Consider the following 16,776-nt stretch of genomic DNA (forward strand, 5'->3'; position numbering starts at 1 on the left):
CTCCTGTATTTGTTGGTCAAATTTTGTCTTTTACAAGTTTTGTTTCATTGCTTTATTTAACCCTTTCACTACCAGGAATTTCAGAGAACTTGCCCAAAATACCGGAGAATTTTTAGCATTTTTCCTATCACTCCATTTAAACGGAAATAGAGCCTTGTTTTTTTTATATACCTATCAAAACTATATATATATATATATATATTTAAGTAGACAACCCAAAATATTGATCTAGGGCCATTTTGGTATATTTCATGCCACCATTTCACCCACAAACGCTGGACAGCACTTGTTTATTGGTGGGTGAATTTATCCACCAATCAGCAAGAACAACCCAGGTTGTTCACCAAAAATGGGCCGGCATCTAAACTTACATTCTTGCTTTTCAAATAAAGATACAAAGAGAATGAAGACCATTTGATAATAGGAGTAAATTAGAAAGTTGCTTAAAATTGCATGCTGTATCTGAATCACAAAAGAAAAAATTTGGGTTCAGTGTCCCTTTAATTAACCACTGTTGTAACCTCAATATGTTGTCACTTATCTTTTTTGTTCTTTAACTATTTCAATACATTTTTTACAGTGTTTTGAAATAAAAAGCAAATAAATTCTCAATTTGCACTAAATTTGTTTTTCTTTGTCTTGTTAAGCTTGCAAATGAAATCAGTTTATATGTATTCTTAACATAATGACACAAATGCAGCAAAGATCACAGCTTTAACTAAAACTGCTTAAAGGGACATGAAACCCAATTTTTTTCTTTCACGATTCAGATAGAATATGCAATTTTAAATAACTTTCCAATTAATTTCTATTATCTCATTTGTTTCATTTTCTTTGTATCCTTTGTTGAGAAGTATACCTAGGTAGGCTCAGGGGCTGCTGATTGGTGGCTGCAAATATATGACTCTTGTCATTGGTTTTCAGCTAGCTCCCAGTAGTGCATTACTGTTCCTTTAACAAAGGATGCCAAGAGAATGAAGCAAATTAGATAATAAAAGTAAATTGGAAAGTTTTTTAAAATTGTATTCTTCATCTGAATGATGAAAGAAACCGTTTGGGTTTTGTTTCCCTTTAATGACGTAATAAACAAATTTTACCTGGGGATCCATATTCATGTCGTGGTAACCGGCAAATTTTTGGCATGACCTCTATAAGTGTCTTCACGTACTGCAGGATAGTTCCCTGTAACTGCAAGAGAGAAGACACAAACACAATTCAGTGTAATTACCTATGTCAAGTACAGAAAGTTGTGACTGCGTTATTATCATCACATCATAACCTTGTGATTTTGTTTTTTGGTAAATAATGATTTCTGCTGTATTGTTAGTGTGATTTTTTTAAGTGATCACAATCCTTAAAATCCTGCTGCTGTTAATATCCCTCAAGCGTGAAATCTTTACCTCCTAAAAAGACCACAAAATAATTATCTTTGTTATTAGTCTCCTGATTTTGCAATCCAAAACACAAATGCGCAGTGTTAAGGACAAACAAAATGGTAGTTTTGTGGAGTTTAGCAAATTATCACAAGTTGAATGGTCTTTATGTTGATTCATCCTGTTGAATAATGAGTAGTGATGAAAATAGGTATGCAATTAATAATAGAGTTGTGTGTGTCGCTGTAAGGAATTTTAATAGTCACATTATAAGTATAGTGGGCACCACACTCTTGTTTTTTCGATTTTACATGCAGCTCTCTTCAAAGCTTGTCTCTTACATTAACCCATTACACGAGCTTGTGTTAGTGAAGATCTACATCTTCACACTGGGGGCGGCCATCTTGGAATTAAAATATTCTTGCACCCTGTGACAGAAGCAGTGTGCATTCTCAAATCAGTGATATTGTTGTCTTCTTGACAACTCTTATTGTGCATATCAGTTAAAAAGCTCAATGTGGGAGCTGTATGTTTTTATATATTCTATATTATTCCTGAGGACTTTTTTTTATTTCTTATTTAACTTTTAAACTGTGTAAAAGAAACAAACTGCAAATCTGATTGTGCAAGCTAACCCTAAGTACAATGCACAGCTGTAAAAATCCAGAAATATCACTAATCTGTGAAAGTGCCGGACTGCAACATTATTTGTGTTACTAAATGGTGGCTCCTAATATAAAGATGCAGAGCTTTACCAACTGGCTTCTGTAATAGGTTACAATAAGCAAAAGAGAGCTTTAAAGAGAGCTGCAGATACAGGAGGAACAACACAAGAATGGTGAGTAGTAACCCTGATAATGTAGTGCACATTTGGTATTCATTATTGCCTGTATTTTCTGAAATTAACATTGTTAAATCATTTGTTTCCTCCGTCCCCCAGAGCCATGCAATACAGCAAGTTTAATATTTATTAGAACAATGTAACCAGCGTATCTCCATTTGTCCAAAATAGCAAAGCTCTACACGGATTGGTTACAAAGTTAGTTTAAGATGTTTTTAAAATTTTTGGGATAGATTATAAGTGATGCACAATCAGTAGCGCAAGGTGTCTTATCCTTTGCTCGATCTACCCCAAAGAATAACACATAATCTGGTATTACAAGTAGATGGTAAAATATTTTAAAGAAAGCATTTTAACATATTACAAGTGGTAAATTAAGTGTTGGGCTTGAGCACAATCTAAAATACAGCTGTAAAATGTAGCAATTTTTAAGATTCATCCTTACTTGTGGGATATTATCCTTCCTAACAGGAAGTGGCAAAGAGAGCACCACAGCAGAGCTGTCTATATAGCTCCCCCCATAACTCCACCCCCCAGTCATTCGACCAAAGGCCAAGGAAGAAAAAGGAGAAACTATAAGGTGCAGAGGTGACTGAAGTTTTTAATAAAAAATAGCATCTGTCTTGAATAGACAGGGCGGGCCGTGGACTCGGTACATCGCAAAAGAAAGAAATTTATCAGGTAAGCATAAATTTTGTTTTCTTTTGAATGATGTACCGAGTCCACGGATTCATCCTTACTTGTGGGATACCAATACCAAAGCTACAGGACACGGATGAAGGGAGGGACAAGACAGGAACCTAAACGGAAGGCACCACTGCTTGCAAAACCTTTCTCCCAAAAATAGCCTCCGAAGAAACAAAAGTGTCAAATTTGTAAAACTTTGAAAAGGTACGGAGCGAAGACCAAGTTGCAGCCTTACAAATCTGTTCAACAGAAGCATCATTTTTAAAAGCCCATGTGGAAGCTACCGCTCTAGTAGAATGAGCTGTAATCCTTTCAGGAGGCTGCTGTCCAGCAGTCTCATAAGCCAAACGGATGATGCTTTTCAGCCACAAGGAAAGAGAAGTCGCCGTAGCCTTTTGACCCCTACGCTTTCCAGAATAGACAACAAACAAAGAAGATGTTTGACGAAAATCTTTGGTTGCCTGCAAATAAAATTTCAAAGCACGAACCACATCCAAGTTGTGCAACAGACGTTTCTTCTTAGAAGAAGGATTAGGACACAGAAAAGGAACAACAATTTCCTGATTGATATTCCTGTTAGTAACAACCTTAGGTAGGAACCCAGGCTTGGTACGCAAAACCACTTTATCAGCATGGAAAACAAGATAAGGTGAATCACATTGTAATGAAGATAGTTCAGAAACTCTTCGAGCTGAAGAGATAGCAACAAGGAACAAAACTTTCCAAGATAAAAGCTTAATATCTATGGAATGCATGGGTTCAAACGGAACCCCCTGAAGAACTTTCAGAACTAAATTTAGACTCCATGGCGGAGCAACAGGTTTAAACAACAGGCTTAATTCTAGCTAAAGCCTGACAAAAAGCCTGAACGTCTGGAACATCTGCCAGACGCTTGTGCAACAGAATAGACAGAGCAGATATCTGTCCTTTTAGGGAACTAGCTGACAATCCTTTCTCCAATCCCTCTTGGAGAAAAGACAAAATCCTAGGAATCCTGATTTTACTCCAGGAGAAGCCTTTGGATTCGCACCAAAAAAGATATTTACACCATATCTTATGATAGATTTTCCTGGTAACAGGCTTTCGAGCCTGAATCAAGGTATCTATGACCGACTCAGAGAAACCCTGCTTTGATAGAATCAAGCGTTCAATCTCCAAGCAGTCAGTTGCAGAGAAATTAGATTTGGATGCTTGAATGGACCTTGAATGAGAAGGTCCCGTCTCAGTGGCAGAGTCCATGGTGGCAGAGATGACATGTCCACCAGGTCTGCATACCAAGTCCTGCATGGCCACACAGGAGCTATCAAAATCACTGAAGCTCTCTCCTGTTTGATTCTGGCAATCAAACGAGGAAATGGTGGAAACACATAAGCCAGGTTGAACGACCAGAGTACTGCTAGAGCATCTATCAGTACTGCCTGAGGATCCCTTGACCTGGATCCGTAACGAGGAAGTTTGGTGTTCTGACGAGACACCATCAGATCCAATTCTGGTGTGCTCCATAGCCGAACCAGTTAAGCAAACACCTCCGGATGGAGTTCCCACTCCCCCGGATGAAAAGTCTGACGACTTAGAAAATCTGCCTCCCAGTTCTCTACTCCTGGGATATAGATCGCTGACAGATGGCAAGAGTGAGCCTCTGCCCATCGGATTATCCTTGAGACTTCTATCATCGCTAAGGAACTATTTGTTCCGCCCTGATGATTGATATAAGCCACAGTCGTGATGTTGTCCGACGGAAACCTGATGAATCTGGCCGAAGCCAGCTGAGGAGAGAGCATTGAATATAGCTCTAAATTCAAGAATATTTATCGGTAGGGGAGCCTCCTCCCGAGTCCACAAACCCTGTGCTTTCAGCGAATTCCAGACTGCACCCCAACCCAGAAGGCTGGCGTCTGTCGTCACTATAACCCAATCTGGCCTGCGGAAACACATTCCCTGGGACAGATGATCCTGTGACAACCACCAAAGAAGATAGTCTCTGGTCTCTTGATCCAGATTTATCTGAGGAGATAAATCCACATAATCCCCATTCCACTGAGCAAACGGAACTATGTCCATTGCCGCTACCATTAGACCGATTACCTCCATACACTGAGCCACTGACGGCCGAGGAATGGAATGAAGAGCTCGGCAGGTGGACAAAATCTTTGATTTCTTGACCTCCGTCACAAATATTTTCATGTCCACCGAGTCTTTTAGAGTCCCTAGAAATGAAACTCTTGTGAGGTGGGAAAGAGAACTCTTTTTTACGTTCACCTTCCACCCGTGAGATCTTATAAAAGCCAACACTAAGTCCGTGTGAGACTTGGCTAATTGGAAAGTCGACGCTTGAATTAGAATGTCGTCTAGATAAGGCGCCACTGCTATGCCCCGCGGTCTTAGAACCGCCAGAAGGGACCCTAGCACCTTTGTGAAGATTCGTGGCGCCATGGCCAACCCGAAGGGAAGAGCCACAAACTGATAATGCTTGTCTAGAAAGGCGAACCTGAGGAAATGGTGATGATCTTTGTGGATAGCAATGTGTAGATAGGCATCCTTTAAGTCCACGGTAGTCATATATTGACCCTCCTGGATCAATGGTAAGATAGTCTGAATGGTCTCCATCTTGAAAGATGGGACTCTAAGGAATTGGTTTAGTTCCCTCTTTCTTGGGAACCACAAACAGATTGGAGTAGAACCCCTGCCCCTGCTCTGCTTTTGGAACTGGGCAGATCACTCCCATGGTAAAAAGGTCTTCTACACAGCGTAAGAACGCCTCTCTTTTTGTCGGGTTTACAGACAATTGAGAAAGATGGAACTTCCCCCTTGGAGGAGAATCCTTGAAATCTAGAAGGTATCCCTGGGTTACAATTTCTACTGCCCAGGAATCATGAACGTCTCTTGCCCAGGCCTGAGCAAAGAGAGAGAGTCTGCCCCCTACTAGATCCGGTCCCGGATCGGGGGCTACCCCTTCATGCTGTCTTAGTGGCAGCAGCAGGCTTTTTGGCCTGTTTACCCTTGTTCCAAGCCTGATTATGTCTCCAGGTTGGCTTGGATTAAGCAAAGTTCCCCTCTTGCTTTGCAGCAGAGGAAGAGGAAGAGGAAGTGGGACCACTCTTGAAGTTTCGAAAGGAAAGAAAATTATTTTGTTTGGTCCTTGTTTTATTTGACTTATCTTGAGGGAGGGCATGACCCTTCCCTCCAGTAATGTCTGAAATGATCTCTTTCAGTGCAGGCCCGAATAGGGTCTTACCTTTGAAAGGGATGGACAGAAACTTAGATTTTGATGACACATCAGCCGACCAGGACTTAAGCCATAATGCTCTACGCGCTAAAATGGCAAAACCTGAATTCTTTGCTGCTAATTTAGCAAGATGAAAAGCGGCGTCTGTAATAAAAGGGTTAGCTAACTTAAGAGCCTTAATTCTGTCCAGAATATCATCTAGTGGGGTCTCCATCTGAAGAGCCTCTTCTAGAGCCTCAAACCAAAAGGCAGCTTCAGTGGTTACAGGAACAATGCACGCTATAGGTTGAAGAAGAAAACCTTGATGAACAAAAATTTTCTTTAGGAGACCCTCTAATTTTTTATCCATAGGATCAATGAAAGCACAACTGTCTTCAATAGGTATAGTTGTATGCTTAGCTAGAGTAGAAATAGCTCCCTCCACCTTAGGGACCGTCTGCCATGAGTCCTTTATGGTGTCAGATATGGGAAACATTTTCTTAAAAACAGGAGGGGGAGCGAACGGAATACCTGGTCTATCCCACTCCTTAGAAACAATGTCCGAAATCCTCTTAGGGACCGGAAAAACATCAGTGTAAACAGGAACCTCTAAATATTTGTCCATTTTACACAATTTCTCTGGAACTACAATAGGGTCACAATCATCCAGAGTCGCTAAAACCTCCCTGAGCAATAAGCGGAGGTGCGCTAGCTTAAATTTAAATGCCGTCATATCTGAATCTGTCTGAGGGAACATCTTTCCTGAATCAGAAATCTCTCCCTCAGATAGCAAATCCCTCATCCCTACCTCAGAACATTGTGAGGGAATATCGGATACGGCTACTAAAGCGTCAGAAGGCTCAGCATTTGATCTTAACCCAGAGCTACTGCGCTTCCCTTGCAACCCTGGCAGCTTAGATAAAACCTCTGTGAGGGTAGTATTCAAAACTGAAGCCATATCTTGCAAGGTGAAAGAATTAGACGCACTAGAAGTACTTGGCGTCGCTTGTGCGGACGTTACTGGTTGTGACACTTGGGAAGAACTAGATGGCAAAACCAGATTACCTTCTGTCTGAGAATCATCTAATGCCAAATTTTTATAAGTCAAAATATGCTGTTTGCAATTTATAGACATATCAGTACAAGTGGGACACATTCTAAGAGGGGGTTTCACAATGGCTTCTAAACAAATTGAGAAATGAGTTTCCTCAATGTCAGACATGTTTAACAGGCTAGTAATGAGGCAAGCAAGCTTGGAAAACACTTTATTTAATGAAAAAAACACAATTTGCAAAAACGGTACTGTGCCTTTAAGAGAAAAAAAGGCATACAGAAACTGCAAAACTGCTTCAAATTTTCTGAAATTTTAACAGTGTACCCACTAAGCTTTAGAAGGATTGCACCACAAGTAAATAAGCAATAAACCCCCAAATGAAAAAACCGGATTGATAAATGTCTAAAACCGGTAAAAAAAAACGTTAGCACCTTGCCACAGCTCTGCTATGGCCCTACCTGCCCTAGGGAACAATAATATGAGGATAAAGCTTCGATTATGGCCCCAGAAGAGAATGAGGACCTCTGGAGAAGTTGCTGAGGACCTCTGGAGAAGTTGCTTGCTGCTTGACTGTATAACTAAATGCGCAACTGAGGCGCAAAAATAGGCCCCGCCCACCGCACTCAATGTTGCTGGGGCCTACACAAAATCCAACAAACCTTGTTTGCAAGCCATGTGGGTTATAAAAACCCCAAATAAGCCAAATGAACCATCAAACAAATGTCCCATCAGAATAAAAAACGTTACTCCCAGAACACACAAACGTTTGCCCAATCTCTAATATACAAACTGAGTGCCCAAAAAATTAGCCCTTTATGCAAGCTAGTAATGCCGCTTATAACACTAGGATTACTGCTTACCCTTCCCCTAATGGGTATACTGTCAGTCTATACACAGTCTCTGCAGAAAAAATGACTGAACATACCTCATTGCTGTATAGCAAGAAACCGTTCTTCACACTGAAGTTTTCCTGTACTCCTCAGCTTCTGTGGGAACAGCAGTGGACCTTAGTTACAAATGATAAGATCATCATCCTCCAGGCAGAAATCTTCATCTATGTCCTGCCTGAGAGTAAATAGTACAACACCGGTACCATTTAAAAACAACAAACTCTTGATTGAAGACAAAATAAAACTAACAGTTTAACACCTCTTTCACTTTACCCTTCCTGCTTAGAGCCGGCAAAGAGAATGACTGGGGGGTGGAGTTAAGGGGGAGCTATATAGACAGCTCTGCTGTAGTGCTCTCTTTGCCACTTCCTGTTAGGAAGGATAATATCCCACAAGTAAGGATGAATCCGTGGACTCGGTACATCATGCAAAAGAAAATTACTTTCTATTCATACATGTCATGATAAATGGGAAATACTTTTGAGCACAGTCTTTATACAAAGATACATGTGCTACACTTAAAAAAACAGTTCCAGCGGGGGGAGCTTCAGGACGGCGACCAAGATGGTTGCTTATTTCAGATGAGCTGATATATCTGCTGCATGTCACTCATAAGATACATCATCCAAGATTTATTTCTGATTATTTTGCCTATACTACACATACTGATCATTTTGAAATAAGCATTATTGCATGCCTTAGCTCTGAGATACTGGAACGGAGAGGAGTGCAGCTGCGGCCTTCTTCAAGACCAACTTCTATCAACCCCCCGCCCCCCGGAAAACCGGGTCATGTAGCGACAGCTACTATACACATATAACATTCCTGTGAGACTATAACCCCTAAAGTCGATAACCCTATAAATCTTATAGTAACGGGTCAATCGGAAGAAATATTTAGTTTGTTTTACTGGATCCAAAATGGCTACGCTACAAAGCTTGAAATTGGCACTATTGGAGATATTCAACAACCACTTTCTGATCATTCACCGATGCTAGATTGGCATTGCACACACTCTGGAGACCCCAGTAATAAACTACTCTATACGCAACCACCAGGTGAACCACCAGGTGAAGATGAAAAGACATGGGTAAATGATTGCGTGGCCTTGCTACCGGCCTCACTTACTGCATCATCCTTGCTGGATAGATCATTCGGACGAGAGCCCCTGATATCTGCGATGACTGAGGACACGGCAGCTTATAATACAGTCCTGTTTCGGATAGATAAAGTTGCGGCACCAGAGCGTTCATACTACCTAGCTAGAGTGAGATTCCCGACATTGTGGGAGTCGGTGCGCCGAGCTCCGAGAAGGAGCCCTCGGGCAAAACTCACCTGCCACTATCTGCAAACTACTGTGCAATCACCATAAACGATGTTGCTGTGCTGGGAGCCACTGTCCAGTGGGGGTTGGATTCCCTTGGCGGAGTGCTGCAGCCGCCTTTACATTTTTGGATGCCGACGTGCATGGCCCTAATTGATGGTAAGAAGGATGATGTGGTCCCACTTATAAACGGTTGGATTTTTGCCTCTGTTATCTTCTGGCGATCCGGGGTAGGATAAACCCCCTACTGGTAGTCACGCTGCTTGATATGGTTGTCTGACACCTACCACTATCATCTAACGAGTGTGGCTGGAGACTTGGGACTAAAACAGGCTTTGTTATTTGAGCTGAGGCCTCCCCACAAACTTTGCCTTTAGTTATATGGTTAAAATGCCTATTGTTATAATTGACCTGTTTTCTAGTTTTTTCTTATACATAATGATAACCTAGATAATCTATATAATATAGTTTCTGAAGTGTAGAACATGCTGTTTATTTACAAAATGTAATTTCTCTAGTGGATTATAGATGGTCAATAGGTATCATATGAGGTCTATAATATTGATGTGACTAATTTTAGAGAAAGTTTGCTGCTCATAGATACTTAATGGAGGGAAGTTCAAAGCTTATGAATAATATATCACTTTTTTTAATATTGTAATACTGGTCAATATACTGAAACGAGTACAGAGCTGCCAGCGGCCGAGGCGGCAGATTTTATGGGCCTCATAGTATAATAACCACACATTTTGAGCTCTGGTCAGTGTTTACAAACAATAACAGTCACACTACTTTTACTTTAAACAGAGACAGTCCTTTAATAAATTGTGATACTTCATATGGCCAGAGCTATAGTCAACCTCCTATTCATAAATTCATGTATTTCTAAATCTCTAGACCACTACAAGACCTCCTATTAATAAAAAAAAAACCTAGTTGGATTATCTACACTGGTTCAACGTTCAGTCATTTTTTGTTTTAATCATGATATACCTTCTATCTAGTAGCTAGGACTACTGATAGTTCTTTTTGTAAGCACATGATATAATGTTCTTCCTAAAGATACGCTGGTTATTGTTTGATTACTATGCTTTAATAAGAAAATTTATGCTTACCTGATAAATTTCTCTTTCTCTTGTGGTGTATCCAGTCCACGGGTTCATCCATTACTTGTGGGATATTCTCCTTCCCAACAGGAAGTTGCAAAGAGGACACCCACAGCAGAGCTGTCTATATAGCTCCTCCCCTAACCCCCACCTCCAGTCATTCAAGAAGAGAAAGAAATTTATCAGGTAAGCATATATTTTGTTTTCTCTTGTAAGGTGTATCCAGTCCACGGGTTCATCCATTACTTGTGGGATACCAATACCAAAGCTTTAGGACACGGATGAAGGGAGGGACAAGGCAGGAACTTAAACGGAAGGCACCACTGCCTGCAAGACCTTTCTCCCAAAAATAGCCTCCGAGGAAGCAAAAGTATCAAATTTATAGAATTTAGAAAAAGTATGAAGCGAAGACCAAGTCGCCGCCTTACAAATCTGTTCAACAGAGGCCTCATGTTTAAAAGCCCAAGTGGAAGCCACCGCTCTAGTAGAATGAGCTGTAATTCTTTCAGGAGGCTGCTGGCCAGCAGTCTCATAAGCTAACCAGATTATGCTTCTCAGCCAAAAAGAAAGAGAAGTTGCCGAAGCCTTTTGGCCTCTCCTCCTCCCAGAGTAGACAAAAAACAATGCAGATGTTTGACGAAAATCCTTAGTAGCTTGTAAATAAAACTTTAAAGCACGAACCACGTCAAGATTGTGTAACAGACATTCCTTCTTTGAAGAATGATTAGGACACAGTGACGGAACAACAATTTCCTGATTGATATTCTTATTAGATACTACCTTAGGAAGAAACCCAGGTTTGGTACGCAAAACTACCTTATCTGCATGGAAGATCAGATAAGGGGAATCACACTGTAAGGCAGATAGCTCAGAAACTCTTCGAGCCGAAGAGATAGCTACTAAGAACAGAACTTTCCAAGATAAAAGCTTGATATCTATGGAATGCAAAGGTTCAAACGGAACCCCTTGAAGAACTTTAAGAACTAAATTTAAACTCAATGGCGGAGCAACAGGTTTAAACACAGGCTTGATTCTAACTAAAGCCTGACAAAACGCCTGAACGTCTGGAACATCTGCCAGACGCTTGTGCAAAAAAATAGACAGAGCAGAAATCTGTCCCTTTAAGGAACTAGCTGATAATCCCTTTTCCAATCCTTCTTGGAGAAAAGATAAAATCCAAGGAATCCTGACCTTACTCCATGAGTAACCCTTGGATTCACACCAATGAAGATATTTACACCATATCTTATGATAGATTTTCCTGGTGACAGGCTTTCGAGCCTGAATCAAGGTATCAATGACCAACTCGGAGAAACCACGTTTTGATAAAATCAAGCGTTCAATCTCCAAGCAGTCAGACGCAGAGAAATTAGATTTGGATGTTTGAATGGACCTTGGAGTAGAAGGTCCTGCCTCAGCGGTAGAGTCCATGGTGGAAAAGATGACATGTCCACCAGATCTGCATACCAAGTTCTGCGTGGCCACGCAGGTGCTATCAAAATCACTGAAGCTCTCTCCTGCTTGATCTTGGCAATCAGACGAGGGAGGAGAGGAAATGGTGGAAATGGTGGACACACATAAGCCAGGCTGAAGGACCAGGGAACTGCTAGAGCATCTATCAGTGCTGCCTAGGGATCCCTTGACCTGGACCCGTAAAAAGGAAGCTTGGCGTTCTGACGAGATGCCATCAGATCCAGTTCTGGTTTGCCCCATAGTTGAATCAGCTGGGCAAATACCTCCGGATGGAGTTCCCACTCCCCCGGATGAAAGGTCTGCCGACTTAGAAAGTCCGCCTCCCAGTTCTCTACTCCTGGGATATGGATAGCTGAGAGATGGCAAGAGTGAACATCTTGGAAACCTCCATCATTTCCAGGGGACTCCTTGTTCCCCCCTGATGGTTGATATTAGCTACAGTCGTGATATTGTCCGACTGAAATCTGATGAATCTGACCGCAGCTAGCTGAGGCCAAGCCTGAAGAGCATTGAATATCGCTCAGAGTTCCAGAATGTTTATCAGAAGGAGGGCTTCCTCCTGAGTCCACAAACCCTGAGCCTTCAGGGAATTCCAGACTGCTCCCCAGCCCAGAAGGCTGGCATCTGTCGTCACTATAGTCCACTCTGGCCTGCGGAAACTCATTCCCCTGGACAGATGGACCCCAGATAACCACCAGAGAAGAGAATCCCTGGTCTCTTAATCCAGATTTAACAGAGGAGACAAATCTGTGTAGTCCCCATTCCACTGATTAAGCATGCAAAGTTGCAGTGGTCTGAGATGTAGGCGGGCAAACGGAACTATGTCCATTGCCGCTACCATTAGGCCGATCATTTCCATACACTGAGCCACTGACGGCCGAGAAGTGGAATGAAGAAAACGGCAGGAAGTTAGAAGCCTTGATATCCTGACCTCTGTCAGAAAAAAATTCATTTCTACTGAATCTATCAGAGTTCCTAGGAAGGAAACTCTCGTGAGAGGAGAGTGAGAACTCTTTTCTCTGTTCACTTTCCACCCGTGAGACCTCAGAAAGGCCAGAACAATGTCCGTATGGGACTTGGCGATTTGAAAAGTTGATGCCTGAATCAGAATGTCGTCTAGGTAAGGAGCCACCGCTATGCCCCGCGGCCTTAGAACCGCCAGAAGGGACCCTAGAACCTTCGTAAAGACTCTTGGCGCCATGGCTAACCCGAAGGGAAGAGCCACAAACTGGTAATGCTTGTCTAGGAAGGCGAACCTGAGGAACTGATGATGCTCTCTGTGAATCGGAATGTGGAGATAAGCATCCTTTAAGTCCACGGTAGTCATATATTGACCCTCCTGGATCATAGGGAGGATGGTTCGGATTGTCTCCATCTTGAAGGATGGGACCCTGAGAAATGTGTTTAGGATCTTGAGATCCAAGATTGGTCTGAAAGTTCCCTCTTTTTTGGGAACTATAAACAGGTTTGAATAGAAACCCTGCCCCTGTTCCTCTCTTGGAACTGGGTGGATCACTCCCATAACCAGTAGGTCTTGAACGCAACGTAAGAATGCCTCTCTCTTTAACTATTTGCAGATAATTGTGAGAGATGAAATCTCCCCTTTGGAGATGAACCTTTAAATTCCAGAAGATATCCCTGGGAAACAATCTCTAGTGCCCAGGGATCCTGGACGTCTCTTGCCCAAGCCTGGGCGAAGAAAGAAAGTCTGCCCCCAACTAGATCCGGTCCCGGATCGGGGGCTACTCCTTCATGCTGTCTTAGAGGCAGCAGCAGGGTTTTTGGCCTGCTTCCCTTTGTTCCAAGTCTGGTTAGGTCTCCAGACTGGTTTGGACTGGGCAAAATTTTCCTCTTGTTTTGCATTAGAGGAAGCCGAAGCTGCGCCACCCTTGAAATTTCAAAAGGAACGAAAATTATTCTGTTTGGTCCTTAATTTATTGGACCTATTCTGAGGAAGGGCGTGACCATTTCCTCCGGTAATGTCAGAGATGATCTCCTTCAGGCCAGCCCCGAAAAGGGTCTGTCCTTTGAAGGGGATGTTAATAAGCTTAGACTTTGAAGTAACGTCTGATGACCAGGACTTAAGCCATAGCGCCCAGAATGGCAAAACCTGAATTCTTAGAAGTTAGCTTGGTTAAATGAAAAACGGCGTCAGAAATAAAGGAATTAGCTAACTTAAGAGCTTTAATCCTGTCTAAAATATCATCTAACGGCGTCTCCACCTGTAGAGCCTCCTCAAGAGACTCGAACCAAAAAGCCGCTGCAGCAGTAACTGGAGCAATGCATGCAAGAGGCTGGAGAATAAAACCTTGATGAATAAAAATTTTCTTAAGGAGAACCTCCAATTTTTTATCCATAGGATCTAGGAAAGCACAACTGTCCTCGACAGGGATAGTTGTACGCTTAGCTAGGGTAGAAACAGCTCCCTCCACCTTAGGGACCGTCTGCCACGAGTCCCGTATGGCAACATCTATGGGAAACATCTTTTTAAAAGCAGGAGGGGGAGAGAACGGCACACCTGGTCTATCCCATTCCTTAGTAATAATTTCCGAAAACCTCTTAGGGACGGGAAAAACATCAGTGTAAACAGGCACTGCAAAGTATTTGTCCATTTTACACAATTTCTCTGGAACTACAATGGGGTCACAGTCATCCAGAGTTGCTAAAACCTCCCTGAGCAATAAGCGGAGGTGTTCGAGCTTAAATTTAAACGCTGCCATTTCAGAATCGGACTGAAGTAAAGCCTTCCCTGAATCTGAAATGTCACCCTCAGATAGAAACTCCCTTGCACCGGCTTCGGCGCCTAGTGAGGGTATATCGGACACAGCTATTAAAGCGTCAGAAAGCTCTGTATTTGTTCTAGCCCCAGAGCTGTCTCACTTTCCTTGTTACCCTAGCAGTTTAGACAATACCTCTGTAAGGGTAGAATTCATAACTGCCGTCATGTCCTGTAAGGTAAAAGAATTAGACGCGCTAGATGTACTTGGCGTCACTTGGGCGGGAGTTATAGGTTCTGACACATGGGGAGAGCTAGATGGCATAACCTCCCTCTTTTCAGTCTGAGAATTCTCTGGTGATAAATCTTTAAAAGCCATAATATGGTCTTTATAGTTAATAGATACTTCAGTACATTTGGTACACATTCTAAGAGGGGTTTCCACAATGGCTTCTAAACATATTGAACAAGGAGTTTCCTCTATGTCAGACATGTTTAACAGACTAGTAATGACACCAGCAAGCTTGGAAAACACTTTAATAAATGTGAAACAGCAATTAAAGAAAAACGGTACTGTGCCTTTAAGAGAAAAAAACTAGCACCTAAACTGCAAAACAGTGTTAAAATGTAGTAAAGTCTTCGAAATTTTTACAGTGTGTGTAAGGGACTAAAGCAACATTGCACCCACTTGCAAATGGATGATTAACCCCTTAGCCCCCAAACCGGATTTAAAAAACGTCAACCACCGGTAAAAGACAGTTAAGCACCTTGCCACAGCTCTGCTGTGGCTCCTACCTGACCTCAAATGCGATTAGGGAAGAAATAAGCCCTCTATAGTGGTCCTCAGATGCAAGAGGACTCCTCTAGGGAAGCTGGATGTCTCAGTCTGAAAGAAAACTGCGCAACTAAAGCGCGATAATAGGCCCCTCCCACCATGTACTCGATGTCAGAGAGGCCTTAAGGAAAACATAATTTATGCTTACCTGATAAATTCCTTTCTTCTGTTGTGTGATCAGTCCACGGGTCATCATTACTTCTGGGATATAACTCCTCCCCAACAGGAAATGCAAGAGGATTCACCCAGCAGAGCTGCATATAGCTCCTCCCCTCTACGTCACTCCCAGTCATTCGACCAAGAATCAACGAGAAAGGAGAAACCAAGGGTGAAGTGGTGACTGGAGTATAATTTAAAAGATATTTACCTGCCTTAAAACAGGGCGGGCCGTGGACTGATCACACAACAGAAGAAAGGAATTTATCAGGTAAGCATAAATTATGTTTTCTTCTGTTATGTGTGATCAGTCCACGGATCATCATTACTTCTGGGATACCAATACCAAAGCAAAAGTACACGGATGACGGGAGGGATAGGCAGGCTCATTATACAGAAGGAACCACTGCCTGAAGAACCTTTCTCCCAAAAATAGCCTCCGAAGAAGCAAAAGTGTCAAATTTGTAAAATTTGGAAAAAGTATGAAGCGAAGACCAAGTTGCAGCCTTGCAAATCTGTTCAACAGAGGCCTCATTCTTAAAGGCCCAAGTGGAAGCCACAGCTCTAGTAGAATGAGCTGTAATTCTTTCAGGAGGCTGCTGTCCAGCAGTCTCATAGGCTAAACGAATTATGCTACGAAGCCAGAAGGAGAGAGAGGTAGCCGAAGCCTTATGACCTCTCCTCTGACCAGAGTACACGACAAACAGGGAAGACGTTTGTCGAAAATCCTTAGTTGCCTGCAAGTAGAACTTGAGGGCACGAACTACATCCAGATTGTGTAGAAGACGTTCCTTCTTTGAAGAAGGATTTGGACACAAGGATGGAACAACAATCTCTTGATTGATATTCCTGTTAGTGACTACCTTAGGTAAGAACCCAGGTTTAGTACGCAGAACTACCTTGTCTGAGTGAAAAATCAGATAAGGAGAATCACAATGTAAGGCTGATAACTCAGAGACTCTTCGAGCCGAGGAAATAGCCATTAAAAACAGAACTTTCCAAGATAACAATTTTATATCAATGGAATGAAGGGGTTCAAACGGAACACCCTGTAAAACGTTAAGAACTAAGTTTAAACTCCATGGCGGAGCAACAGTTTTAAACACAGGCTTGATC

At 42.2% G+C, this 16,776-nt stretch overlaps 1 protein-coding gene across 1 annotated transcript in view; it reads right to left on the reverse strand.

Moving 5' to 3' along the window:
- CYFIP2 (cytoplasmic FMR1 interacting protein 2) overlaps nt 1-16,776 on the reverse strand; it is a 236,629-nt gene that overhangs the window by 48,164 nt on the left and 171,689 nt on the right. Inside the window, exon 25 of the mRNA XM_053718790.1 lies at nt 1,098-1,188. Coding sequence (XP_053574765.1) covers nt 1,098-1,188 — 91 coding nt within the window. The remainder of the gene's footprint in view (nt 1-1,097; nt 1,189-16,776) is intronic.

Source organism: Bombina bombina, chromosome 6 (genome assembly GCF_027579735.1).
Source record: "Bombina bombina isolate aBomBom1 chromosome 6, aBomBom1.pri, whole genome shotgun sequence".
Lineage (NCBI taxonomy): Eukaryota > Metazoa > Chordata > Amphibia > Anura > Bombinatoridae > Bombina > Bombina bombina.